The sequence below is a fragment of the Sus scrofa genome, chromosome 1 (assembly GCF_000003025.6).
Source record: "Sus scrofa isolate TJ Tabasco breed Duroc chromosome 1, Sscrofa11.1, whole genome shotgun sequence".
NCBI lineage: Eukaryota > Metazoa > Chordata > Mammalia > Artiodactyla > Suidae > Sus > Sus scrofa.
In genome coordinates, this window is record NC_010443.5 from 187,572,632 (window position 1) to 187,600,301 (window position 27,670).

At 37.1% G+C, this 27,670-nt stretch overlaps 1 protein-coding gene across 1 annotated transcript in view; it reads left to right on the plus strand.

The window, feature by feature from the left end:
* KIAA0586 (KIAA0586 ortholog) overlaps positions 1–27,670 on the plus strand; it is a 137,799-nt gene that overhangs the window by 67,938 nt on the left and 42,191 nt on the right. Inside the window, 4 exon segments of the mRNA XM_021102647.1 lie at positions 5,208–5,342; positions 9,159–9,330; positions 18,723–18,877; positions 22,546–22,654. Coding sequence (XP_020958306.1) covers positions 5,208–5,342; positions 9,159–9,330; positions 18,723–18,877; positions 22,546–22,654 — 571 coding nt within the window.

The following is a 27,670-nucleotide window of genomic DNA, read 5'->3' on the forward strand; positions in this document are numbered from 1 at the left end:
CTTCACTTTTTTTATATTTTCAAACAACCTAGGCAAGAAAAGGTGGCTCTACTCAACTTGGTCTGCAATTATCCATAGCCTTTGCTAAACACTGCTATTATTGTTGCTGTTAAAAAAAAAATCTTATTTGATAATTTTTGACATATGCGTATATCTGTAAAGTCATTACCACAACTAATGTAATGAACATATTCTGTATCCACTCCCAAAAGTTTCCTCAGGCCTTTTGTAATCCCTCCTTCTTGTCTCTTATTCCTCTCATCCCCCATACCTCTCCAGCAATCACTCATCTACTTTCTGTTACTGTAGATTAGTGCATTTTTTAGATTTATATGAATGGAATCATGTGGCATGTATTCCTTTTTTTTTTTGCCTAATTGCTTTAATTCAGTGTAATTACTTTGAGATTTGTCTGTGTTATAGTTTGTGTCATGGTTCCTTCCTTTTTTATTGCTGAGTAGTATTGTACTGTATGGATGTACCACTGTTTGTCCATTCACCTGTTGATGGACATTTGGGTTTATTCCAGTTTGGAGCTATTAGAAATAAAGCCGCTAGTTCCCGTCGTGGCTCAATGGTTAACAAATCTGACTAGGAACCCTGAGGTTGTGGGTTTGATCCCTGGCCCGGCTCAGTGGGTTAAGGATCCAGCATTGCTGTGAGCTGTGGTGTAGGTTGAGAACGCAGCTCGGATCTGGCATTGCTGTGGCTATGGTGTAGGCCAGCAGCTACAGCTCTGATTTGGACCCCTGGCCTGGGAACCTACATATGCCTCCAGTGTGGCCCTAGAAAAGACAAAAAAAGAAAAAGAAAAAAAAGAAATAAAGCTGCTGTAAGCATTTGTGTACAAGTCTTTGAATGGATATATGCTTTCATTTCTCTCTGGAAAATACTTAGGAGTTGAATAGATGGAAAATATGGTAGTTATATGTTAATCTTTGAGAAAAACTATCTAATTTGACCTGTCAAAATTGTAGACTTTTCCTAGCTATGTTTTATATTACTATAAATATTTTTAAGCTTTGCTCAGTTAAGTACTTAGAGACAGTTTTACCCTTTTGACTTGTTTTTAAGGTTTGTTAGGCAAGACTAGAACAGTACTATGGAGAGAAGACCCTTCTATGTACTCCATCCAGGGCCTCATTAATAAGGTTTTCCAGCCTGGTTAGTGGGCCAACCATTATCTAGGCTCTGTGTGAGCATCAGGCACTGTTTTACCCAGTCCCTTCTCAGGTGCTTGTTCCTCCAGCTTCCTGTAATCGTCTCAGATGCGTCTGCTGATCAGTACTCAGCTTAACACCTAAAGGGGTCTTCTTTATTTATTTATTTGTTTTGTCTTTTTGTCTTTTTAGGGCCACACACGTGGCATATGGAGGTTCCCAGGCTAGGGGTCTAATTGGAGCTGTAGCCACCAGCCTTCGCCAGAGCCACAGCAACGTGGGATCTGAGCCGCATCTGCGACCTACACCACAGCTCACAGCAACACCGGATGGACAACCCACTGTTCGAGGCCACGGATTGAACCTGCAACCTCATGGTTCCTAGTCAGACTTGTTAACCACTGAGCAACGACAGGAACTCCAAGGGGTCTTCTTTAGATCTCCAGAGTTTACTCCCTTTGCAGCTTTCACTTTTCTAGCTGTTTGTTTTAGGAACTCTAGCTATCTTTTCCTCCCTGGAGTTTCAGCTCCAGCTTCTCAGGTCAGGGGTCCACGGAGCCCTGCTTAGGCTTTCCCTCCTGTGTCACTGCCTGGAAACTCTCACAGGCAGCCGGTTGGAGCATAGGGTTCTCCTGATTTGTTTTCCGTCTCTCAGGAATCACTGTCTTTTGTTACCTGATGCTCCATACCTCAGAATGCAGTTTTTCACATGCTGTGTCCATTTTTTAGCTGTTTAAGGGGTTGGGCATATCTGGTCCTTATTACTCCATCCTGACTAGAAGTAGAAGTCTAGCTGCTTTTTTTTTTTTTTTTGGTTTTTAGGGCTGTAGACGCAGCATATGGAAGTTCCCAGGCTAAGGGTCTAATCAGAGCTACAGCAGCTGGCCTATACTACAGCCACAGCAATGCGGTATCCGAGCCAGGTCTTCGACCTACACCACAGCTCATGGCAACGCTGCATCCTTAACCCACTGAACAAGGCTGGGGATCGAACCAGCAACATCATGGTTCCTAGTTGGATTCATTTCTGCTGCGCCACGATAGGAACTCCTCTAGATGCCTTTTTACCTTCCCACTTGTATCATTATATATGATCATGATGATGACAGAAAGATTAGTATATTTTTGAAACATGTCCTTCTTTCCCCTTACAACTGTAATGTAAGAAATTTCTTTAAAGCAGCCTATTCAAGTGATGTAAACTACAACAGTGTATTAAATTCACCAGTGGAATTTTCAAAAGATATGCGTCCTGGCCCACCCTCTGATATATTGATTCAGTAGGTCATGAGGATTTTTTATGTGTGTGTATAGGTTAGAAGCCTAGATCTGAATATTTTGAAATAGCTTCCAGGGCTTCTGATATGATTGATCCTTTGTTAAAAATATGTGGGAGTTCCCGCTGCGGTGCAGTGGAAACAAATCCGACTAGTATCCAAGAGGATTCGAGTTTGATCCCCAGCCTTGCTCACTGGGTCAGGGATCTGGCATTGCCATGAGCTGTGGTGTAGGTCGCAGACGCAGCTCAGATCCCATGTTGCTGTGGCTGTGGCGTAGGTTAGCAGCTGCAGCTCCAGCTCTACCCCTAGCCTGGAAACTTCCATATGCCATGGGTGCAGCCCTGAAAAGAAAAAAAAAATGTGACTACTCTTCATTTTACTTCGAACTGAATAATGTTAAATGACTTGTTTTTGCCATATAGCTATGTAGTGACATATTCACAACACTTTTTATACAGATACATGATACTTTTGCCTCTCATTTTAAGCTGTCAGCTTAAGCTAATAACTATAAATTTTGAGCTCTAATAAGAGCTGTATGAATCCTAAAGCTTGAGTTGCAAGGACCTGGGTATGTGTTGCAGACACTTGTCAAATCCGAAAGCTTTGAAGGCTAGGTATCAATTTATGCTATTAAAGACACAATGGTGTACAGATGCCAAGTGTGGAGGTTTGTATATTCAAGTAATAAAATTTGTTAAAGCAATTTGCTTTATTATGTGTAGAAAGATGAGCTAATTAATGAAGGAGAGTTTTGATAAGATTTTAATGGAGCGGTTACTTTTCTAACAGTAATTATTTGTGCCAAGTAATTGATTGAGTCTGTTATAAAGAGGGTAGAAACCACTTTTATAAAATAATATGGGGGAAGCATAAATGAGAAGTCTTTGTTACACTAACATTTGGCCTACTTAATATGTCATGGCATTTTTTTTTTTTTTTCTTTTTAGGGCCGAACCTGGAGCATATGGAAGTTCCCAGGCTAGGGGTCAAATTGGAGCTGTAGTTGCCGACCTGCACCGCAGCCACATCAATGCTAGATCTGAGCCACATCTGTGACCTACACCACAGCAATGCCAGATCCTTAACCCCTTGAGCGAGGCCAGTGATCAAACCTGTGTCTACATGGATACTAGTCTGGTTTGTTTCCACTGAGCCATGATGGGAACTCCTCATTATGGCATTTTTATCCATTGTTAGAACTTTATCATGGTGCCAAAGCACATTTATTTAGAGTAAACAGCTAAACTGAACCACGACTAAATGATAACATCTTTCTTTTTCTTCATTTGAAACTAAACTTTAATATTGGTATTTTTGCTAAGCCTCCCTCAGATATGCTACGAATTCATGATAAAGTCACATGCAGATGTGTAATCTTGAAAAATAGAATAACTTTTAAGTCGTGGACCAGTAGGCATTTCTCTATATATACCTGGGGAATGAAGACTTGTACTCCAGAGTTAATAAACTTTATTTTGTTACACATGAGATATTTAAGTAAAAATATTATTAATGGAATTTAAAATCATGTTAAGGAGTTTATGTCATGGCTCAGTGGTTAACGAATCCGACTAGGAACCATGAGGTCATGGGTTTGATCCCCGGCCTTGCTCAGTGAGTTAAGGATCCAGCATTGCCGTGAGCTGTGGTGTAGGTTGCAGACACGGCTTGGATCTGGCATTGCTTTGGCTGTGGCATAGGCTGGCAGCTACAGCTCCGATTAGACCCCTAGCCTGGGAACCTGCATATGCCACAGGTGTAGCCCAAGAAGAGGCAAAAAGACAAAAAATAAAATAAAAATTAAAAAAGTAAAATCATGTTAAGACTTGTATTTATAAGGACATCCACTTTTCTGGCTCTGCAGCCCACACTATCCTTCATTTTTGGACTGGTCTATTTTAAGTCACTAAGCTGGATCTTCTGGTGAGGGCTTTCAGTATCTGCTCCTTAGCAAGTACTGGAGGTCAGCACAAAGCAAAGTGACAATTAAAGGTCTTTAGGTGCCACCACATGTTTCTGCAGTTTTCATTTTTGTCTGTGGTCCAGGCTGCATCACTGCTACAGCGCTTTGCCCCCATTGCCACACTGTGGTGCCGCTTTGTACACTGTATAAACACAAAGCAAGAAATTGTGTGAGCGGAAAACTTGATGACACTAGAAAACATTTATGAATCATTGAAACTCAATTGCATGGAACAGTGGGTCCAATTTTCATAAGCTTTTATAATAAATTTCCAGGCAAAATATAACCAAATTATTTTATACTGTTGTTTATATTGAGGCAAACACAAAGGATTTTTAGTATAGTCGAATGGAAAAGAGAACTAAATGAAAATAAAGTGTTCATCTTCTTTCTGTAAAGTGCTAATATGACCATTTTCATGATGACTGTTAAGTTTTTTGTTTTTGTTTTTTTTTGTCTTTTTAGGACCGCACCCTCGGCATACGGAGATTCCTGGGCTAGGGGTCTAATCAGAGCTGTAGCCACTGGCCTACACCACAGCCACAGCAACTCGGGATCCAAGCCACGTCTACGGCCTACAGCACAGCTCACAGTAACGCCGGATCCTTAACCCACTGAGCAAGGCCAGGGGTTGAACCCGAAACCTCATGGTTCCTAGTCGGATTTGGATTTGTTAACCACTGAGCCATGACAGGAACGCCGATGACTGTTAAGTTTTATTCATCATAAATTATGAGGAATGTAATCATTTGATAGATTAATTTTTTCTTTATTATAGTAATTACCTTTATTTTTTTTTAGGAAGATGATCCTCCCAGTGAAGGACAAGTGACTAGGATGTCCTATAGAAAAATTCACGCAGATGCAATTCTTTCTCTTCGTGCTAAACAAAACCAGGAATCATTAGTTCAACAGCAAGCTGCCTGTCATTCAGAGGTACTTTTTAATCTTAGAATTTTTCTGTTATACCTAAATACAGGAAAAAGATAGCAAAAGTATTCCTACTTTTTTTTTTTTTAAAGCATGCTACTACTTCACCTTATTCAGGAATCAGCCTTATGGTAACTGTAACCTGGAAACACAGAGTTATGAGTTTACAGCTAAAAGGAATTTAGGCCATGTGTTCTGATCTTCTTATTCTACAGATAGAAAGAACTGAAGCCCTTTTAAATGGTTTGTGAAGGTCATCCATTCATCTTTTTTTTTTTCTTTCTGCAACCATTAACTGAGTGTCTACTGTATGCCAGACACAACCTCAGAAAAGATACAAATATGAATTAGGGAGGATCCCTGCCTTTAAGCAGTTACAGTCATGTAGGAAGAAAAAAGCTTAAACAATTGCTCTACCATGCAGTAACTGATCAGACAGCTGTATTTATGTGTATATGAGCACGGAGGAAGGAAAACTCCACTTGAAGTTGGATGACATTTGTATAGGATATGATATTGATGTGGGTCTTTAAAAATCCAATAGAATTTTTTTAGGCAGCAGTGAAGGAGAAAGACATTTCAGAAGCAGAGATAGCACATGTTAAGGGGTAAGAGCCAAGAATGATTAGGGCTGTTTAGAAAGTGTGCAAAGTCTCAGTGTGGCTAGAGCTTTAGGTAAAGAGATAAGTCTGAAAAAGTAGATTGAACCAAATGATCATAAAGAACTCTAGGCCATGGTAGGGTTTGGGCACTGTGAAGCCCCTTAGGAAGAAGTTTTTTTGAGAGGTTTTGTATTCCTGTCCTGGCATGAGGAGGCAGGGAGACAGAAAAGGAATGAGTGCCCATGGGTTCCTAGTCAGATGTCACCTGTAGCTTTTCACCCCAGTTAGGCCTTCATGCCCCTGGTGGTGCTTGGGGTACTAGTGTCTGCAGCCCAGATTGTTGCCAAAATCTTTATGGTTAAGGGGCAAGCAGTGATGATCTCAAGTTAATAAGGGAAAGGGAATGACAGCAGCATTTTGCTCCAGTCATTCTCACTAAACCTGTTCCCGCCCCCTTCCCTTCAGGATGCAGTCTCTTTCTTCCCACACACACCAGGGTAAGTTATCAGTCAGTCTTTCCCAGGGTTTTTTCACAATTTTATTTCGTTCTTAGAAGCCATGATTTCGTCTCACTTCTGTAGTTACTCCAGCATTGATTTAGGGATAGGAAGCTGGTGGCCTTTGTTAGTGTGTCACCTTGGCTAGACCTGAAGCCCAGAAGTTGGAAGTTTATCCTTTCCAGGTCTTTTTCTAAGCATCTAAGCATTTGCATGTATTTGTGTGTGTGTGTGTGTGAGTGTGTGTATTTGTGTGTGCTCATGTATGGATAATTTTTGAGGTATATGTATGTGTTATTCTGCAGTGTGATTTTTTAAATTTATATATAAATCCTAAAGGTATACCATATCCTTTTTTAATCTTATCAAGTACTCTACCCTAGTTTATTCTGTCGAGTGATTTTTAAATTGGTTTCAATTCTTCTCTATTTACACTATAATAATAAAATCCTTTTTTGCATTATGAGGAATTGCCTCTCTATGTAGGATAATGAGAAGTGGAATTACTCAAAAGGCACAAGCATTTATAATTTAAATAGTTACTAATAAATTGCTCTCCAAGTATATGAGACTCCTTTCCAATACCATGCATATTTTTAATCCCAAATTTTTGCCAGTCTGATTAAACAGTGACATTTAGCATGTTATCATATGTTTACAGAATTATTAAATGTTTGCGATAAGAACTACTTATAATGACACATCTGTAAGTTAAAATATTGCTTTGGTAAGAAAATAGTAGCCATCCTTTGTGCTTAAAACTCTGCCCAGAAGGAGCTTTGGATCAATAAGAGTTGTCTGATGGCAAAACTGCAATTGGTACCTTTATGTGGGTGGACTAGGTGTACTACTATAGGTTATAGGCTTAGAACTGACATGAGTCTGAGCTTTGAGTATAATAGGAAAATGATAAATACTTAGAAGTATGAGAGCATTTTGTGAATAGGGAAGCTAAATTTTCAGGAGGGTCATTGAGTATTAAGATGTTCAATAGTTCAGCAGTTACAAGAACCCCAGAAAATTGGTTCATAATGGAGAAGGAACTGCATATTACACAACATTGTACATGGTAGTGGCAGAGTAATAGAGGCCCTGTTAAATAGTTCTAATTAATTTTTAAGGAACCTGAAGCTGCCATCGTTCTAAACATTGCCCGAGAGACTCCAAGGGTTTTATATTCATTGCAGAACAGTCAAAGGATGTTGAGCAATTGATATTCTTAAAGAAAAGTCAGATTAGGGAATAAGAGGAGATACAAATCTATAGAGGATAATTAGGGCAAATTATAGAAAATCTTGAGTGCTGAGCTAAGAAGTTTTATTTTGTAGTCAATAGAGTCATCAAAGATGTTTCAGCAGTCATTTCTTCAATATTCAAGTAAAAAAACACTCTTGGTTGAATTAAACTCCTTTTAACTAAAAAACTTGAGAGCTTTCATATATTGGAATTTTTGTTCAGTTCTTGATTAGTAAACTCATTAATTAGAATATCTTCAAGTCACAAAATGTGCTAGTGATTAGGGCCTACAATTTTTTATGCAGAAAAAAATAGAACTCGTCAGTTTTTAAGTTTTTGTGTCATACATTTGGTAAAGAAACATATTTGTACTTTTTGTACATTGTTTTTTCCTTTTATGGCCACATCTGCGGCATATGGAAGTTCCTGGGCTAGGGGTCAAATTGGAGCTGTAGCTGAGGCTTACGCTATAGCTTGTGGCAGCGCCGGGTCCATAAGCCACTGAGCGAGGCCAGGGATTGAACCCTCATCCTCATGGATACTGTGTTGGGTTCTTAACCCGCTGAGTCACAATGAGAACTCCAGCATTTTCAATAAGTTATTTATTATAAAATTCACACTAATACTTTTAGCCAGTTTGCATTCATGAAGAACAAGGAGTGAATTTTCTATTCTTCTGATTTTAAGTTGTTTGAACAGTGTATAATGTGTGACAGCATGTGGTGTTTTAAATAATAAAATTTTTCTGATGTGTATTATTGCTGTCTAATTTGGAGGTTGAAAAAAAACAGATAATGGGTATTTAACTTCATGAGAAATAAGGAGTTAAAAACAGAGCTTATTGGCGTTCCGTTGTGCCGCACTGGTTAACGAACCCAACTAGTATCTGCAAGGACGTGGGTTCAATCCCTGGCCTTTCTCAGTGGTTTAAGGATCCGGTATTGCCTTGAGCTGTGGTGTAGGTCGCAGGTGTGGCTCGGATCTGGCATTGCCGTGGCTGTGGTGTAGGCCAGCAACTACAGCTCTGACTTCACCCCTGGCCTGGGAACCTTATGCTGTGGGCGCTGCCCGGAAAAGACAAAATAAATAAAAACAAAGCTGATCACTTAGACATATTTTTTCTTTGTTTGTTTGTTTTGCTTTTTAGGGCCGCACCCACGGCATATGGAGGTTCCCAGGCCAGGGGTTGAATCGATTGAGAGCTACAGTTGCTGGCCTATACCACAGCCATAGCAATGCGTGTGCATCTGTGACCTACACCACAGCTCAGGGCAACGCCGGATCCTTAACCCACTGAGCCACAGCAGGAACTCCCCACTTAGACATCTTAAACTCACTGTCCTGTAGTATGTATGTGGCGTAATAAGCACTTTCTGAAATCCCTTTCAAGCAATCGAGTGGTCTGCATCACAATATATTTGACAAATATTTCTTGCTCTGACTCATTTTAATGTAATATTTGTGACAATGGTTTCTACTTCTTGCAGAACTTAGAAAACAGTGTTGATGAACTTAGTGGAGGACAAAGGCCCAGTCTGACAGCAGAGAACATCTTACTGGGACATTCTGCCTATACGCAGGAGCCTGTGGCTAACACAGAGTCTTCAGATCAAAAATGTGCTCCTAAGCCATTATCTCAACAGTGTGACACAGTTACAGGTATACACCAAAATACTGCTTCTTGATGTCAGAATATTCACTTTGAATCCCATCACACTTTCTTTGTACTGTTTCCACACTGAATTCTTTATTGTTTTGTGTTGTTATACTCTTACGGTAGTGTTCCTAATCTGAATTAAGAAAAGCATAACTAGGAGTTCCCATTGTGGTGCAGAGGAAATGAATCTGACTAGTAACCATGAGGATGCAGGTTTGATCTCTGCCGTGAGCTGTGGTGTAGGTTGCAGATGTGGCTCGGATCCCGAATTGCTGTGGTTATGGCGTAGGCTGGTGGCTATAGCCCCGATTTGACCCTTAGCCTGGGAACTTCCATATGACTTGGGTGTGGCCCTAAAAAGCAAAAAAAAAAAAAAAAAAAAAAAAAAAAAGTGTAACTATTTTCAGGTAGGGACTTGCCTAATTTCCTTATTAAAAGGAGTGTAATACCTTTTTCAATGATTTATATAGCAGTATTTCCCCAAATGTGATGTAATAGTGTTGGCACATGAATCACTGGGTGGTGCATGAGATAATTTTGGTAATGTGCGTTATGTCTACTTAGAAATTTTTAAGAGTGATGTATTTGTTTTAATATATGATAGAAAAATATAACTAGCACATCAAAACTATGATATAATAGATCTTATGTAGAACAAGTTTAAATAAGGCAACATTGTAGAAGTTCACCCTGTACGAATTTCTGACTCAGTGTCCATGCACTCTGGACTACTTTGAAACTTTATTAAGTAAACTTTCTCCTGTAACACTTTGGCAATAAGAGTAGAATAGAGAACATCAATTTTATCTTATGTAGTTGATTCTTAGTATATGCAGTATACATGTCCTGTAGAGTCAGCAGAAACACTAAATTAGCAAATGCTGAACCCCTTCTTCTAGGGGAAATAATAGGGTTAGGTTACTATGAGCCTCCGATGTTGTATACATTTTTTTTAAATTTATTTTTATTTTTTAAGTTTTTTTTATTATAGTTGATTTACAATGTTCTGTCAGTTTCTGCTGTACAGCAGAGTGACCCAGTCTATCTGTATGTACACACACACACATATATACATTCTTTTCCTCAACTATTATCCTCTATCATGTTCCATACTGTTAAATACATTTTTGACAGGTGATCAGTACATAGCCTTATTTTATGTATGTTTCTACTTAAATACACTTATTTAATATATATTAGTGATTCATTAATATTGAACTCACAGCCAATAGCACTGTAACTCATTCCTGCAGGAAGCTTATCTAATACATGTATTTTTTCTGTAAGGCCCATCACAGCCTTCTTGCACTTAGGGTTACTAGAAAGACGTTTGGGGGCCATTTTAAACAGTAAAACCACCAACAAAATATACAAAAATGTGAAAAATATGTCACTAAATAGACAGCAAAAAAGAACATTTGTTCACAGTATAAGAACTGATAAGAAAGCAGAGTAGCACTGTGTTCAGCCTCACTTGCTGAAGTGTGTGTAGCGTGATTCGGGTTTTCATTGCTCTGCACATGTCTACAAGTGACTGAACGTGCTGGGAGTATTTTGAGGTTAAAAATAAATTTCCTCAAGGAGGTGAATTTGCAAAAAAAGAATCTTCAAATTAAGGAAAATCAACAATATTCTCATTTATTTATTTTCCCCCTCATGCTTATGACTGCATTCTCTTAAATGAAAGAACTTCTGGAGATATGCAGATTTCCCAGAAACCAGAAAAGGGGATGCCTGAATTTTAGAAAAGCATTGGTGTAGAGTATTCAGTGCTAGTTTTTTTTCCCCCCATGGCTGCGTCTGCGGCAAATGGAAGTTCCTGGGCTGAGGACTGAATCCAAACTGTAGCTGTGACCTGAGCTGCTGCAGTAGGATTCTTTTTTTTGGGTCTTTTTGCTATTTCTTTGGGCCGCTCTTGCAGCATATGGAGGTTCCCAGGCTAGGGGTCGAATTGGAGCTGTAGCCACTGGCCTACGCCAGAGCCACAGCAACGCAGGATCTGAGCCGCGTCTGCAACCTACACCACAGCTCACGGCAGCGCCGGATCGTTAACCCACTGAGCAAGGACAGGGACCGAACCCGCAACCTCATGGTTCCTAGTCGGATTTGTTAACCACTGCGCCATGACGGGAACTCCTGCAGTAGGATTCTTAACCCACTGTGCCACATCCTCATGTCAGTTTTATATTGAGCAAACACCTTGTATCATTCAGAACTGAGAGAAATTCAAGACTGAGTTTTCTATAGCAATAAATGTAAAGTAATATTTGAATTTGTTCTCATTTTATGTGCATAAGAGTATTAAATTTTTTACATTCTTTTAAATTATGATTCAAAGTGGCATAAAATGTGACTTTTGTTTCTTTGTCAACTGTGCAGACTGCAATTACATAGAATTGACACTAGATGGCTCTTGCAGATCACTTGAGAGCTGCTTGGTACTTGGGAACAAGGAGGTACTTACTTGTTAGAAGTGAAATCCGTGAGGATACATCCTGTTCAGCTCCCCCTTATACCCTGGTAGCACCTAGCAGATTACCTATGGGTATAGTGCATTTTTAGTTGTAGGTAAATTGTAGATATTTATTTTGTTCAATTAGAAAAAACAATAAGTAATGTGGCATAAGATTGAGTATATAGATGAGTCAGTATAAGAGAATGTCTAGGAGTTTGAGCTTTTGGAGTTTCAGGAATCACTTCCAGCTCTGTATATTTGGGCAAATAATTTAATCTTTTTGAGCCCAAGTTAATTCATCTATGAAGTGGGGATGATATTTGTGTATTAGTTATCTTTTGCTCTGTAGCAAATTACCTCCCAATTTTTAAAATTATTATTATTTTAATAGGTTTACCGCAAAATTTAACAGCTGAAGATAGCAAACATTTATTGTCTCACATAGTTTTGCAAAGTCGTGAATCTAGGAGTGGCGTATCTGCATGGTTCTCAGGATCTCTTGAGGGTGTAGTCAAGCTGTTGGTGAGGCTTTGGTCATCTGAAAGCTTTAACTAGGGTTGGAGGAGCTGCTTTCCAGGCTCACTCACATGGTTGATGGCAAGATGCCTCAGTTCCTTACTACATGAACCTTCCTATACAGCTGCTCATGACACGAAAGCTGACTATTCCCAGAGTGGATGACCTGAGAGAAAGTGAGCAACCAAGATGGAAACCACAGTGTCTTTCATAACCTAATTTTAGATGTGACATGTCATTTCTTCTGCCACATTCTGTTGATAACACAGACCTATCCTGGAATAATATAATAGGGGATTACAGAAAGGTGCGACTGCCAGGACTCATGTATTAGGGGTCATTGTAGAGGTTTGTTACCACAAAAACATCTACTTCATAAGGTTATTAGGGATAACAATCCATGTAAAGTAGTTAGTAGGTGACAATGCATGTAAAATAGTTAGCACTTAGCTTGATACATGACGACTGTTACTCTTTTTAGTAATGCTTGGCGTATGTAAAAATATCTTTTCAAATGTATTTAATAGAACCAGAGACTATGCACAGTTGCCTAAAAGGACGGTGCTAGAGTGAACTAGCTTGTTCCTCTTGTTTTAAATATCCTGTTACGTTATGGTTACTGTCGAAGAATGAAATCCATGTATCATTACTTTTGCTATTGGCTAATCTCAGGCCTTTCCTGTTGATTTTTAATAACTTCGTTTACAAAGGCTCCCATCTTATTATGTTGCCTGTCTGTATCCCTGCTCACTTGCAGAAAGTGTCCTACTTGGCAACCTATAGCCCCCTACCACTGTTTCTAATTCTGAGGCTCTCAAGTTGGATTGAGTAACAAAAAGATGCTAAATAGGCTTTGAAGAATTGTCTTGAGAATCCTAAAATGTAAACTGGAATTTTGAACAAACTGTGAGGACCCTGGGACTTAACTACCAATTAGAACTCTTCATTTTCTTAGCAAACTTACATTGAATACCTCATGTGTACCTGCTGCCATATTAGTACTGTATCAGAGTCCTGAGATAAGAGATGGTAGACATCTGCCCTCAAGGGAGTTTACAGATTTGTGTAGGAGAAATAAGATAACAATTATAATATTGTGTGATTAGTGCAACAGCGCAGACTGCTGTAGGAGCACGGAGGAAAAATAGCCCACACATGACGGCTCAGAGAAGGTTTCCCACACGAGCCAATGTGAAACTGAATCTCAGAGGAATTAGCCAAATGATGAAGTGTGATATGCATGTTCCATTTTGTTCATTTACCTATTCAGAAAAGATTTTTTTGAGTGCTTATTTCTGCTCTAAGTTCATTCTAGGTAAAAGGAATATAAAACCTGGTAAGGCCCTATCCATAATGAGTTTTTTTCTCTAGTAGAGGTAGTAAATGACAAGGCAAAAACATGTGGTAAATTATTACAGTTATTGTGAGGAAGTCCATGTAGGGTGGGAGTACAGGTCAAGTGTATCTGGGGAGGGCAGTCAAGAAAGACTTCATATGTGGGGAGCTTACTTGAAATGAATTCTCAATGATGAATAGATGATGGTGGAGTTCCTGTCGTGGCTCAGTGTCTAACAAATCTGACTAGGAACCATGAGGTTGTGGGTTCAATCCCTGGCCTCACTCAGTGGGTTAAGGAGCCAGCATTGCCATGAGCTGTGGTGTAGGGTCACAGATGCAGCTCAGATCCCAAGTTGCTGTGGCTCTGGCATAGGCTGGTGGCTACAGCTCTGAATAGACCGCTAGCCTAGGACCCTCTAAATGCTGCGGGTGTGGCCCTAGAAAAGGCAAAAAGACAAAAAAAAAAAAAAAAAGAAAGACAAAAAAAGATGATGACCCTGTAGTAAGTGTAGGAGAAACCTTCCAGGCAGAATATGCAGTGAGACAAGGGGATGGCCAGACAGTGATACTTAAGCAGGGACATGTAAGTACTTTATCAGTGAATTAGATCTTGGGATGCAATGAGATTGGGAGAGTAAGCAGAAACCATGTGAATATGGATGATAATACCAAGCTGTTTTTGGATTTACTGGAAGACAGCAGAGGTCCATTTGTGTGCAAAATAGAAAAGAATTCCAATCTTATTTTGTATTTATTCCCTTGGAAAATTCAGTCTCGAGTTTCTCTAAATTCTGAATGTTTTGTGATATTCACAGATTCCCTTAAGGATTACATATAAATTGGAGTTCCTGTTGTGGCTCAGTGGTTAACGAACCCTACTAGTGTCCATGAGGATGCAGGTTTGATCCCTGGCCTTGCTCAGTGGGTTAAGGATCTGGTGTTGCCATGAGCTGTGGTGTAGGTTGCAGATGTGGATCAGATCTTGCGTTGCTGTGGCTGTGGTGTAGGCCAGCAACTGTAGTTCCTATTCAACCCCTAGCCTGGGAACCTCCATATGCCGAGGGTGCAGCCCTAAAAAAAAGAAAAAAAATTTTTGCATAAATGAGCCATATGATCATGTTTACTTTTTATTTGGCAAGCTCATGTGAGGTGCACTGTGATGGACAGATTGAAAGGATTAAGACTGGGAGCAAGGAGCCTCCAGCTTTTATATAGTTATTAAAGCAAACCTGGTGAGACATTATTCACTAGTGAGAATATATAAAAAGGGAGATTTGAGAGACATTTAAGGAGAATGGGCAAGACTTAGTTTCAATATAAGAGGTGCAAAAGAAGAGAAGGTCTAAGAAATCTCCAGGTTTCTGGCTAGAATGATTAGATGGACGGTATTTGCATTCACTGAGAGAGAGAGGGAATGTGGAGGAAAGACAGAATTAGGAGGAAATAAGAATGAGTGGGGTTTTATCCATGTGGAATTTGAGGTACCTTTGGGTTTCATCCAAATGGAATAATTTATTGGACTTTAAAGAACCAAAGCTGCTGCTGGCACCGGCCATTCATGGGGACTTAATCTTCTCTGAAAGTCTACTATGATTGCTTTTTCATAGCAATAAGATTCTAGAAAAGTAAAATTAGGGATTTCATATTTCAAGCATTAAATTTGACTTGAATGGAATAATACTTTAAGCATCCCTCTTAAACAGAGGGCTCACTAATGTACATTATACTCAATGAATGTACCTTTTAGAAGTTACACAGCAAATTGAAATGTTGTTTGATTGCTGTCATGGAATCTTCTCCTGACCCCTTAGCATTAGGTTAGATGCCGTCAGATACACTCTCTCTGTGTATTCCTGTACTGTCTCCTGCCTGATGTTGCCCTGATCATACTGGTTTGTAATCTCACTTGAGAGTGGAGACTGTATCTTGTTCACTGTCATATCCCTGTCATCCAGCAGAGTATGTAGCATGGTTGGTAAATACACGTTAAATGATAGGGTGTAGTATGAGCTGAAACCTATTAGGCACTTTTAATGGTTTGGGGAGCTGTTTGATTATATACTTCCTTTGTTTCTACGTTTAATTTTTTTTCTTCTTTTATCACAATCACCTTGTGTCTTTTAAATTTTTTTCTTTTACGTAAAAATAAAATGTGATTGTATTATGAATTACTTTAAATTATGGGTTCTTTTTTGGGGATGCTCTCCATCTACCCCTCCTCCTCACATTTTCTCCTATCCCATTTTATGCCTTACCTCAGGTAACTTATGTTAAGATTCTGATATGTAACCTTCTTGGTTTTTTCACTTATGCATATAATTATATGCATGCATACATACAGTAACATAATTGGTACACATGATGTGTGTGTATTTGTTGTGATTTTGCAAGTTGGGATCATATCCATGCACACTTGCCTGTGGTTTTTTTTTTTTTTTTTTTTTCATCTGGTAAACCCTGTGGAAATTACTCCAGGTCAAATAGTATTCCTTAAATTCATTCTTTATATTGACTGTATAAGACCTTTTAATGTGGATTACCAATAATTTATCAGTTGTTGCTCTATTGATGGGTATTTACTTTATTTTCATTCCCCCCCCCATTGTAAACAGTGCTAGAGCAGAAATGTCTGACTACTTGTAAGCTTGTTGGATATTTGAATTTGCTCTTCTGTGAGTTACCTACGGAAGTTACTTTGTAAGAGCTCGTTCTGCATTTTATTTTACTTTATTTTATTTTTTGCTTTTTTTTTTTTTTTTTTTTTTTTTTTTTTAGGGCTGCACCTACAGCATATGGAGATTCCCAGGCTAGGGGTCGAATTGGAGCTGTAGCTCCAATTTAGTACAAATTTATACTAAATATGAACTCGTAAAAAGAATTCAGGAGACTACAGGTACAAACTTGTGCTGGAGAAACCTAACCATGCGATGAAAACACAGGAGTTATTTATAAAAGATGTAAATAACTATATAAAAATTTTTAAAAATTATATGGAAAGAATATAAATAATGCCAATGTACGAAGTACAAATTTGGAAAAAGAAATTTGCAATACAGATGACAGAAAATATCTAAAATACAGAAAGAGGAGTTCCCGTTGTGGCTCAGCAGAAATGAATCTGACTAGGAACTGTGAGGTTGTGGGTTTGATCCCTGGCCTCTCTCAGTGGGTTAAGGATCTGGTGTTGCCATGAGCTGTGGTATAAGTCGCTGCTGTGGTGTAAGTCGCAGACGCGGCTTGGATCTGGTGTTGCTGTGGTTCTGACGTAGGCTGGCAGCAGCAGCTCCAATTAGACCCCTAGCCTGGGAACCTCCGTATGCCGAGGGTGTGGCCCTGGAAAAAGACAATAAATAAATAAATAAATTTTCATTGAGGTAGGAATTTTTTTTCCGTATTTTTTATTCTAAATATAACCTACACCACAGCTCATGGCAACGCTGGATCCTTAACCCACTGAGCGAGTCCAGTGGTTCCTAGTCAGATTCATTTCCACTGCACCATAATGGGAACTCTAGAATTCTATACCTTTCTTAATAATTTTATTTTTTTATTTTTATTTTTTTTGTCTTTTTGCCATTTTTGTCTTAATAATTTTATTGTTCTGGTCACTATAATAAAAGATTATTTTTCCATTTCTAGGTGCATATTGCATAATATAGAGAAAAGACAATGATTTTTATATATTTTTCTGCTATCTAATCTTATAACCAAGTTCTCTTATTCTAGTAAAATTCTTTTCCCTCACTCTAGTGACTCTTGGGTTTTCTATAATCAGCCAGAAAAGTTTTTAATCTCTTCCCTTTCAACATTATATATGTGAATTCTTTTATCTTAATTCATTTGCCAGTCTTAAGAAAATGTTGGAAAAATGACATAGGAATAGCCATATCAGAGTATAAAGAGGCTAATGTAAGGCTTGGAACAATAGTTGCTCTATGGATATTATTACTATTATTTAAATTAATCTTATATTATGCTAGATAATTAAATGAGGGTGAAACGTAATAATTTTGAGGAATTGTTTTGTACAGATCAAATACTGCAAAGATAAAACTTAAAGTCAACGTATGTATTCTGTATTACGCAAAATCTACCTAAAACATAGATTAACATAAAAAAATCAGAGGGTGATTATTTGCTATATCTAAGAAATTGTCAACAGATTACCTATAATTGGAAAACATCTGTGGGGTCTTTAGAATATCATTTCATTTAAAACAATTTTGTTTATGTATAATGCTTCAGGTCTATTTCTTTTGATTAAAACGAAGTAGACTATACTGTGCTGTATTTACAAGGGGACCATTAATTAGGAAAAACAGAATTTTCTTAGAAATAATTTAGCAAAAACGTGAAAAAAGGAACATTGACTAGGTGTTGAAAGATGAGTATTTTAACTCCTTTGCTTACCCGGTACTCTAATTTTTGGACAGTTAACTTCCCTGAGCCTTAGCTTTGTCAGGGAAAGACAGTTTTTAATAAAGCTGTCTGATCATCCTACCTTACAGAATGATTGTGAGATTCAGATTAATGAGCTAAATTATGTACAAGTGCCTGGAGTACAAAGCACAATATAAATGTGCAGTGATATTATTATTAAATATTTATCTCTGCTTATTGTCTTCTTTTTATTGATTTAATTGAAATGTCATTTGAATGAGGAAAAGTGGCGCTTGATCGTTCGAAGAAAAATGTCTACAGAATGTGCTAAACAATACCAACATTCTCTAATCAGGAGATTTCCCCTTGCTTTAAGATTACCTTATAAACAGAAAGTATTCTCTTGACTTTTATTGATTGAAAAGGTAAACTGGAATATTAGGAGTTGGTGTGTAGGCGTGGGTGTTGGGTGTGAACTGTAGGAACAACTCGTTGATTGCAACCTTAGGAGTAGTCCACAGATTTATTTGAACAAAAGTACTTTTTACAGTCTCTTTGAGCTTTTGGTTTTAATTGCAATGAAGCCTTGGTGACAGTGTTTTCTGTTTAAGTACTTCTAATTCTGCAGGTGAGAAATATTAATTTTAGTCAATTTTTCTTTTTCTAAGAAATTATTTTAACTTTTTGTTACATATTTGATAACAGGTGGTGTTTATGAAGATTCTTGTGCTAGTCATGGTCCAATGAGTTTGGAAGAATTGGAGTTACAGCCACATCCTCATGTTGCTCTTCCCAAAACGCTACTGACAGCACAAGAAAATGATGTTAAATTATCAGTAGCAGCTACAGATTTTCCTCAGGTACCCAGTTAATAGCACTTGTCCTTTACCTAAATCAGAATGGTAACAGTATTGCCTTAGCATAGTTCACTGTCAAGATCACAGTCTTTAGAGTCAGCCTCAAATCATGCCTCCTTTTTTTGCTAGTCAAGTCTGGCTGTAAATCTTTTTTTTTTTTTTTTTTGTCTTTTCTAGGGCCAAACCCACGGCATATGGAGGTTCCCAGGCTAGGGGTCTAATTGGAGCTTTAGTCGCTGGCTTGCACCACAGCCACAGCAATGTGGGATCCGAGCTGCATCTGTGACCTACACCACAGCTCACAGCAACACCAGATCCTTAACCCACTGAGCGAGGCCAGGGATCAAACTTGCAACCTCACGGTTCCTAGTTGGATTTGTTTCTGCTGTGCCATGATGGGAACTCCTTTTTTTTTTTAATCATAAGATATTTTATCCTGAGTTAAGCCAATGGCCTGTGCAAGCTTGTGTACTGAAAAAATAGGTTAATTACTCACCAAGATGTTAAAAAAAAATGCTCATGTTATTAATTACAGTTTTTTATCTGTGTAATAGCAGTACATTTCTCACTGTGGCTTACTTCATTCAATAAATAGTCATGGTATAGTATGGTGTAGCACTGCATAGTGTTGAGGATGAAAGCCAAAAAAAATATAAAATGAAGACTGTTTATGGAACACACCATTAGGTAGGGTTCAGTATTGATAACCTGTGACCAAGGAAAGATCAGGGAAAAACCAGTAATGAATAAATATCTGTTCATAACTTCTGTAATAAAAGAAAAATTGTTTGTGACCTTGGGATAGGGAAAAATGATACTACTAGCACAATCCATGAAAGAAAAAATTAATAAACTGGTCTTATCAAAAATAACTTCTACTCTTCAAGACACTATTAAAAGGAAGAAAAGACAAGTTGTAGATTGGGAGAAGATAATGGCAAATCACTTATCTGTTAAAAGGCTTATATCCAGAATATATAAGGAACTCGCAGAATTCAGTATTAAGAAAACAACCCGATTAAAAATGGATAAAATCTTTGGACAGATGCCTTACCCAAGGAAGATATACTAATGGTAAATAAGCATGTGAAAAGGTTTTCAGCATCAGTATCATTAGGAAAATGCCAATTAAAACCACAAGGCAATACTACATACCCATTAAAACATCTAAAATTAAAAAGACTTAGTTTTGGCAAGGGTACGGAGCACTTAAAGTCTCATATCCTGCTGGTTGGAAATGTAAGATGATTTCAGCCACTTTGGAAAGCAGTCTGGCAGTTTCTTAAAAAAGTATGTACCTACCATTTGACCCAGACATTTCACTCCTAGTTATTTATTTACCCAAGAAAAACTAAAACATATGTCTATGCAAAGACTTGCACATGAATGTTCATAGCAGCTTTATTTGTTGTAGCCCCAAACTGGAAACAACATAAATGTCTGTCAGTTGTTGGATGTACAACTTGAGGCATGTCTATAAAATGGAATACTCCTTAGCAGTCAAAAGCCATGGACTACTGATACATATAATAAAATGGATGATTCTCACAAAAGTTATGTGGAGGGAAAAAAGCCAGACCTCCCTCCCCCCCTCCCCTAAAAAGAGTGCATACTTCATGATTTCACTTATATAAAATTCTAGAAAATGCAAACTGTAATTATAGGAGGGATTAAGAAAAGGTTATGAGAAAACCTTTGAGATTGTCTTGATTTTGATGATTGCTTCATGAACATATATGTATGTCAAAACTTAGCAAATAATACACTTTAAATATATGTACATTGTTGTCTGTCAATTATATATCATTTAAGATACTTAAAGAGTAAAAGAGGTGTTCCCATAGTGGCTCAGTGAAAATGAACCCAGATGGTATCATACATAAGGATGCGTGTTCGATCCCCAGTCCTCTCAGTGGGTTAAGGCTCTGGCATGCCATGAGCTGAGGTATGGGTCCCAGGTGCAGCTCGGAGCTGGTGCGTTGCTGTGGCTGTGGTGTAGGCCAGCAGCTGCGGTGCTGATTCAACCCCTAGCCTGGGAACTTCCATATGTTGCACCTGTGACCCTAAAATAAATAAGAAAGATTACTCTCCTTTAATATTGGCCTGTTTTAAAGCAAAACTGCAAAGTGTTACCAGAAGAACAGCTTCAGAAAAAATTCCTTTGTTGGGAGTTCCCATTGTGGCTCAGCAGTAAGAAACCTGACTAATATCCATGAGGACACAGGTTTGATCTCTGGCTTCTATCAGTGGGTTAAGGATCTGGCACTGCTGTGAACTGTGGTTAGGTTGCAGACACGGCTGAGATCCCGAGTTTCTGTGGCTGTGGTGTAGGCCTGCAGCTGTAGCTCCGATTCGACCCCTAGCCTGGGAACTTCCATGTACTGCGGGTGCAGCCCTAAAAAGACCAAAGGGGGAAAAAAAATTCCTTTGTTAACAAGGAAATATGGTTAATAATAGCAATAGCACAAACTGTTTATAGTGCTTACTCTGCCAGATGCTGTTCTAAGTTTATTACATATTTAACTCATTTACTCCTTAAAACAACTTAATTGAAGTAGCTACTGTTTCCATTTTATGAATGAGGAAATTGAGGTATTGGGGGGTTATGTAACCTACCCCAGGTCAAAGCTAGATAATGTCTTAGCCAGATTTGAATACAGGCAGTTTAGCTTCATAACATAAAACAGCTCTTAATCCCTGTCATTAAGCAAGGGAACCTATAGAAAGGTTCTAAGTTGAAGCAGCCCAAGATGGTCATAATACCTATCTTAGAAATAAACACCGAATAATATTTCCTTCAGGGCAGAAACCTATGTGACTAATGGCTATAAACTTAGAAGACCAGAGTTAAGGCTAGTTGTTACTATTGCAGTCTAAAGCTGCTTATTGTTATCTGTAGATAAATAGGGACCTGCCGGAACTGGTTACACCTGAGTCTATGTGGAGTGGGTTTCAGATTCTTCCCTGAGTATCTGTTGATAAGAGTTCAGAGGTACCATTTTAAGTTCCTTTTAAAGCAAATATGATAACTGTTATCAGAGACTCATTCATAATTAGACTCACAAAACAGGAAAGGGAAGAAAGACAATGGCTAAAGTCCTCATAATTTGTAATGTATGATTGTGAAGGAATTTGTGACTACTGTGAATTTCAAATATGGTTAAAGTATGGGTGAGGAAGAGATGATGGGGCTTGTGGTAGAGTATACATTTCTTGAATGGCAAAGGAGGATAACAATACCTACTCAACACTTGTGAGAATTAAATGATGTTACTATATATAAAAGCTCTTTGAAAATTGCAGTACATTATGCAAATTTTCATTTTATGCAAAAATGGTTATATGAGAGTGCTTACTGCCTAAAATTAAGTTTTTATCCTGTCTAAATCCATCATGTGTATATCTGGAATAGTTGATTTATAAGTAGCTCTGAATTCTCTAGTAAAAATGGAAATGATTTGATTATTTGAAATCTGTATATATTACTCAAATCTTTCAAAAAAAATTTTATTTGCAGTATTTTTTCTTTAGTAATATATACTCCTTTGCCCATTTGGTAATTAGGGGGTATGCATAATATTCAAATTTTATGTACTAAAACAATTTAATTGCTCAAATCTTTATAAAGTAACTAAAAATAATATTATGACTTCATTTCTTAAATTCTTTAGTACCAACAAAAGGAAGATCAAGATGTTAAGCAAGTTGAACACAAGCCTGTTCAAAGTCGTTTAATACATGTAAGAAGTAAATCTGACATTTCACTTCAGCCACAACAAAGTAAGATTTGTTTTCTTGCAATATTGTAATAGTTTGATATTTGTAATATTGAATAAATATATAATGGGAATTTTTACTTTTTTAAAGACTTGTTTTTATGTAAAGTATAATCAGTTTGATACTTGTGATATTGAACAAATATGTAATACTTATATTTTATAAGGCAAGACGTTTTCTTATAAAATGTAATAGTTTGATACTTGTCCTAATATTGAACAAATATATTCTTTACTTCTCTTAAGTCTTATTCTTGTCTCTAAGTTGTTTTCCCTCATTTAATCCATTCAGATAAAGAATCTGGCATGATATTTGAGTATTTATTTGTTATTTTTACCAATAAACACTATATCTAATGAATTTTAAAAACTCTCAGGTAGTATTTTTCTCTCAGTCTTACATTTTGGTTCTTGTATAATTGAATGTCAGTGTATTTTTATCTATATAGAAGTCTGAATCTGTATCATAGCTGTCTATTTTAAATTATAATATGATAAAGGCAGTAGTTATGGCTGTTAAGGTGCTTTGTATAGACTGTTTCTGTTGTGTGGTGACTTGATCAATAAGTACAACCCCAAACCCAAAGGATTCTCATGTTAAATGTTATTAAATGAGTGAACTTTACTGATTATCAAAATCGTGTGGTTGAACAGTAATGCTACAGTCAGCATCACAGCATTTTGGTGTTGTCTTTGTGTTTCTGCAAGGCTGTTAGCCATGTGCTTCTTTTGCTTTCTTGCTTCTTAGTTATTTAAATTTATATAACCTAAATTCTGAAATTTGACAGTAGAAATGAATATATCTTCTGTTTAAAAACTTTCTATCTACAGTCCAGGTAGAAGTATTATGACTATTTTGAGTAATGAAATGTTTTTCTTTGCTTTTATAATTGTGTTTTTTATCTCCTGTATTGAATGCCAATATAATTGCATGTGTAACTAAGCATTTGGCAGTTTGAGGATCTGAATGAGGAAGTGCTTAAGACTATGCTATATGAGATTTAGGTTTTTACTTTTCTTCTTGTTTTCTGTTCCTCTCTTGCCCTCCTGACCTTTTTTTTTTTTTTTTAACCTAATGAATTGGTACAATAGGGTTAATACTGTATTTTGGAATCCTATGGAAAGTTGCCTGTAAAGCTTTTCTCATTATATTTAAAAATTATTCATGACAGTGTATAGATAAGAGCAAATGAATCTTCCTATGATAATATAGGACTGAGTTGATGTCCTTCTACTAAGTACAGTTACCATTCATAGTCACTGTCAATGACTGTATATTTAATGTAATTTTTTAAAATTATAATTTCTTAAAATTATAAATGAATTTTGTTTTCTTGGAGAATGCTACTATATATGATGAAATGAGACATTGTTTTCAGTTTCACCTCATGAATGTCTGACCACAAGACGGCAATAATTAAATTTTTGTTGACTAACAATATCATGAAATAAAATCCAATTAACAGTTAATGTCAATAAAAATAATAAAAATGAAATCAACATGTTAGCTAGTAAGAGGAAATTTTACTTAGAATTTGGAACAATTGTATTTAATATGTGGAAAATTTTAATTTTTTTTATTTTAAATGATTTTTATTTCTTCCATTATAACTGCTTTAGTGTTTTGTCAGTTTTCTATTATACAACAAGGTGACCCAGTCACACATACAAATACCATTCTTTTTCTCACATTATCCTCCATCATGCTCCATCTTAATTGACTAGATAATAGTTCCCAATGCTATACAGCAGGATCTCATTGCTTATCCATTCCAAAGGCAACAGTTTGCATCTGTTAACCCCAAATTTCCAGTCCAGCCCACTCCCTCCCCGCCCCGCCTTGGCAACCACAAGTCCATTCTCTAAGTCTATGATTTTCTTTTCTATGGAAAGGTTCATTTGGGTCGTATTTTAGATAATATGTGGAAAATTTTTTTGTCTTTTGTCTTTTTTGTTGTTGTTTTGTTGTTGTTGTTTTTGTTGCTATTTCTTGGGCTGCTCCCGCGGCATATGGAGGTTCCCAGGCTAGGGGTTGAATCGGAGCTGTAGCCACCGGCCTATGCCAGAGCCACAGCAACGCGGGATCCGAGCCGCGTCAGTGACCTACACCACAGCTCACGGCAACGCCGGATCCTTAACCCATTGAGCAAGGCCAGGGACCGAACCCGCAACCTCATGGTTCCTAGTCGGATTCGTTAACCACCGCGCCACGACGGGAACTCCATATGTGGAAAATTTTACATCTAATATAGAAGTTAGGGGAGCAGACCTATGTCAGTTTGACCAAGACAAATAGAATATTTTAAATAGAAGCCAAATGTTTCACTCTATAATTGATACATATCTCTATACTGAGTATTTTTTGAATGAATATGATTGCCTTGGCACATACAGTCAGTTATAATTTTTTTCCCATAAATTTTGTAGGTTTTATTTTTTTCTCTGTTGAAACTCTGCTACATTGACAAATGTTTCAGAGAATAGTAGAGTTAGAGTGCCAAAATAATCCTCTAGGACTTTCAGGACCTTAAAGAAATTCAGTCCTATCTCTTATAGGCAAAGGCCATGAAGATAATGAAGGAAATTCACCTTATCTCAAGGGAATCAATAGTACATCTTTCTGACAGATAAGAATGTTTGAACCTCAAATTATGCCTGTTTCGGGAAAAAGTATGGTGTATTTCACTTTGAAATGCAATGTGTATATGTGTATATGAAGTGTATATGTGTATATGAAGAAAAGTCAAGCAGTTGACTTGCAGTGTATATAAAGAAATCAAGCAATTGACTAGCAGTGGCAGAGGTTTCAGTGACATCCATTAAAAGTTGTCTGAAAATACGGTAGGTCATATATTCTAGCACTATGCTTTTGGGAAATCTGTAGTCCTTGTCTCCCTGCCTCTCCCCTTGATTATTACTTTCAGATTTTGATATGAAATAATTGATTGTTCTGACAGTTGTTATCCTTGGAGTCTAAGAGTAAAACTCTTTCTTTTGGTATTGAATTCATTGCATATATTTTTGACCACATGATACCACTTATCTATGTCAAGATTAATGTCTAATAGTTTTATAGTGAAAGCAACTTTCAAGTGTTTTAATGAGTCATTTTAATTTTTTCCCTTTTACTGTGTAAGATAACTTTCTTCAATATATAAATGAGACTAATTTTAAATCCATTTATTTATTATGAACTGAGGAACAATTAAATTCTATAAAGTGATGTATTAAAATAGTTCACTTTAAAAAATATTTTTCTTCTTTCATTTCTCTCTTAAAATTTTAAGGCCCTACACTGTAAACCAGCTATGGTGGAAAAAAAATAAAAATCATTATATTAAAAAAAATTTTTAAGACCCTTATAATAAGGAATAACTAGAAAGTCAAACGTGCTCTATTATAATTAATGGGAAAAAGTTAGAATATATGTTTTATGGTTAAATGCTAGGACAGATTAGTTGTCAAAGTTGTTTGAAAATCACAGCACTTTTCAGTTTTCTTATTTGTGGATGACATGTTGCTTGGGAAGTATTTATCAAAGTGCTAAAAGTAATTAATGTAAATGCAATAATTTATCAAAAGCAAGTTATGTTTTTGTAGGAAATCACAGATGGATTTTTTTTTTTTACATTGTGTCTTGAGTTTAATTCCTAACCATCTTAGTACCTTTTTTACCTTACGTACAGTGAGTGATTATGACTTATATAAATATGCGAAAATTAGGAAATTCAAAACTTATGTGTATGTAGAAACTATTTCTAACCATATGTGCAAGTGAAATCATTTTTATTCTTTAATAAAGTGGTGATTTTTGCCTTTGTATTTGAAATATAGCTTAACTAGAGTAGCTCTCAGAATTGATTTTTAGCAGTTTAAAAGTCAGAGTTGAGGAGTTCTCTGATGGCTCAGCAGGTTAAAGATCTGATATTATTGCTTTGGCTTTGGTTACTGCTGTGGTACAGGTTCTGTCCCTGGCCCAGAAACTTCTGCAGGTCATGAGTATGGCCAAAAAAAATCACAGTTAAAAGTTTATTGATTTTTTTTTTTTTCCTCAAAAAGTATGACATTGATTTAAAAACCATTTGTGTGGATCTCTGATATGGAGAGGATGGGGCACAGACTAATAAATCTGCCCTCAACCTATGAATGCAAATGTGTGACAAGTAGAATCCAAATAAATGTGTCTTTCACAAATCAATGCTATTATTGATTAATAAAATAGAAATTCACTTTAAAATGTTGCTGAATTTGGGTGTTCTGTTTCCACCTAGGAGGAATGGAGAGTGTCACTTCTCCTAACTATAATAAAATGTCAGATAAACTACAAAATCATAATATATCTTGAACCCATCAGAAGACTTATGATGCAGAGCAACTAAGTAGCCTAAAGTCCACAGAAAGACAGATTCTTCTAAAGAACTGTCTCACTGTGCCAGAGCACAGTCACAGGAAGGGGCATTAGGCACCATACAAGCAGATAGGATGTATTTGACTAAACTTTTTTTTTTCTGGCTATGCCTGTAACATATGGAAGTTCCAGGCCAGGGATTGAAACCATACCACAGCCTCAACCCGTGCCACAGCAGTGACAATGCCAGATCCTTAATCTGCTGAGCCACTAGGGAATTCCACTGACTAAACTTTTTAAAAATGAATTGCTAAAGGTCAAACATAGTAGCTACTGATACAAGCTACTGATATACTCCCACTTGGAGTCTTTTTTCCACAGACCTCTATAAAAAGAAAGATCAGGAGATAAGGCAGGATCCTGGAGATACACTTCTTCGCTGGTATAGGCCTGGAAGAAGAGAGTGACTGCCACTGCTGGAAAGACTGGAAAATTTTCCTAGCATTACTCTGATACGAAAACCAGGCAAAGACATTATTGAAAAATAAGATTGTAAACCAGCATCCCTCATGATCATAGACACAAAATTCCTCTACAAAATATTAGCAAATTGGATCCAACACTATATAAATCATGACCAAGTAAGCTTTTCCCAGGAAGGCAAGGATGGTT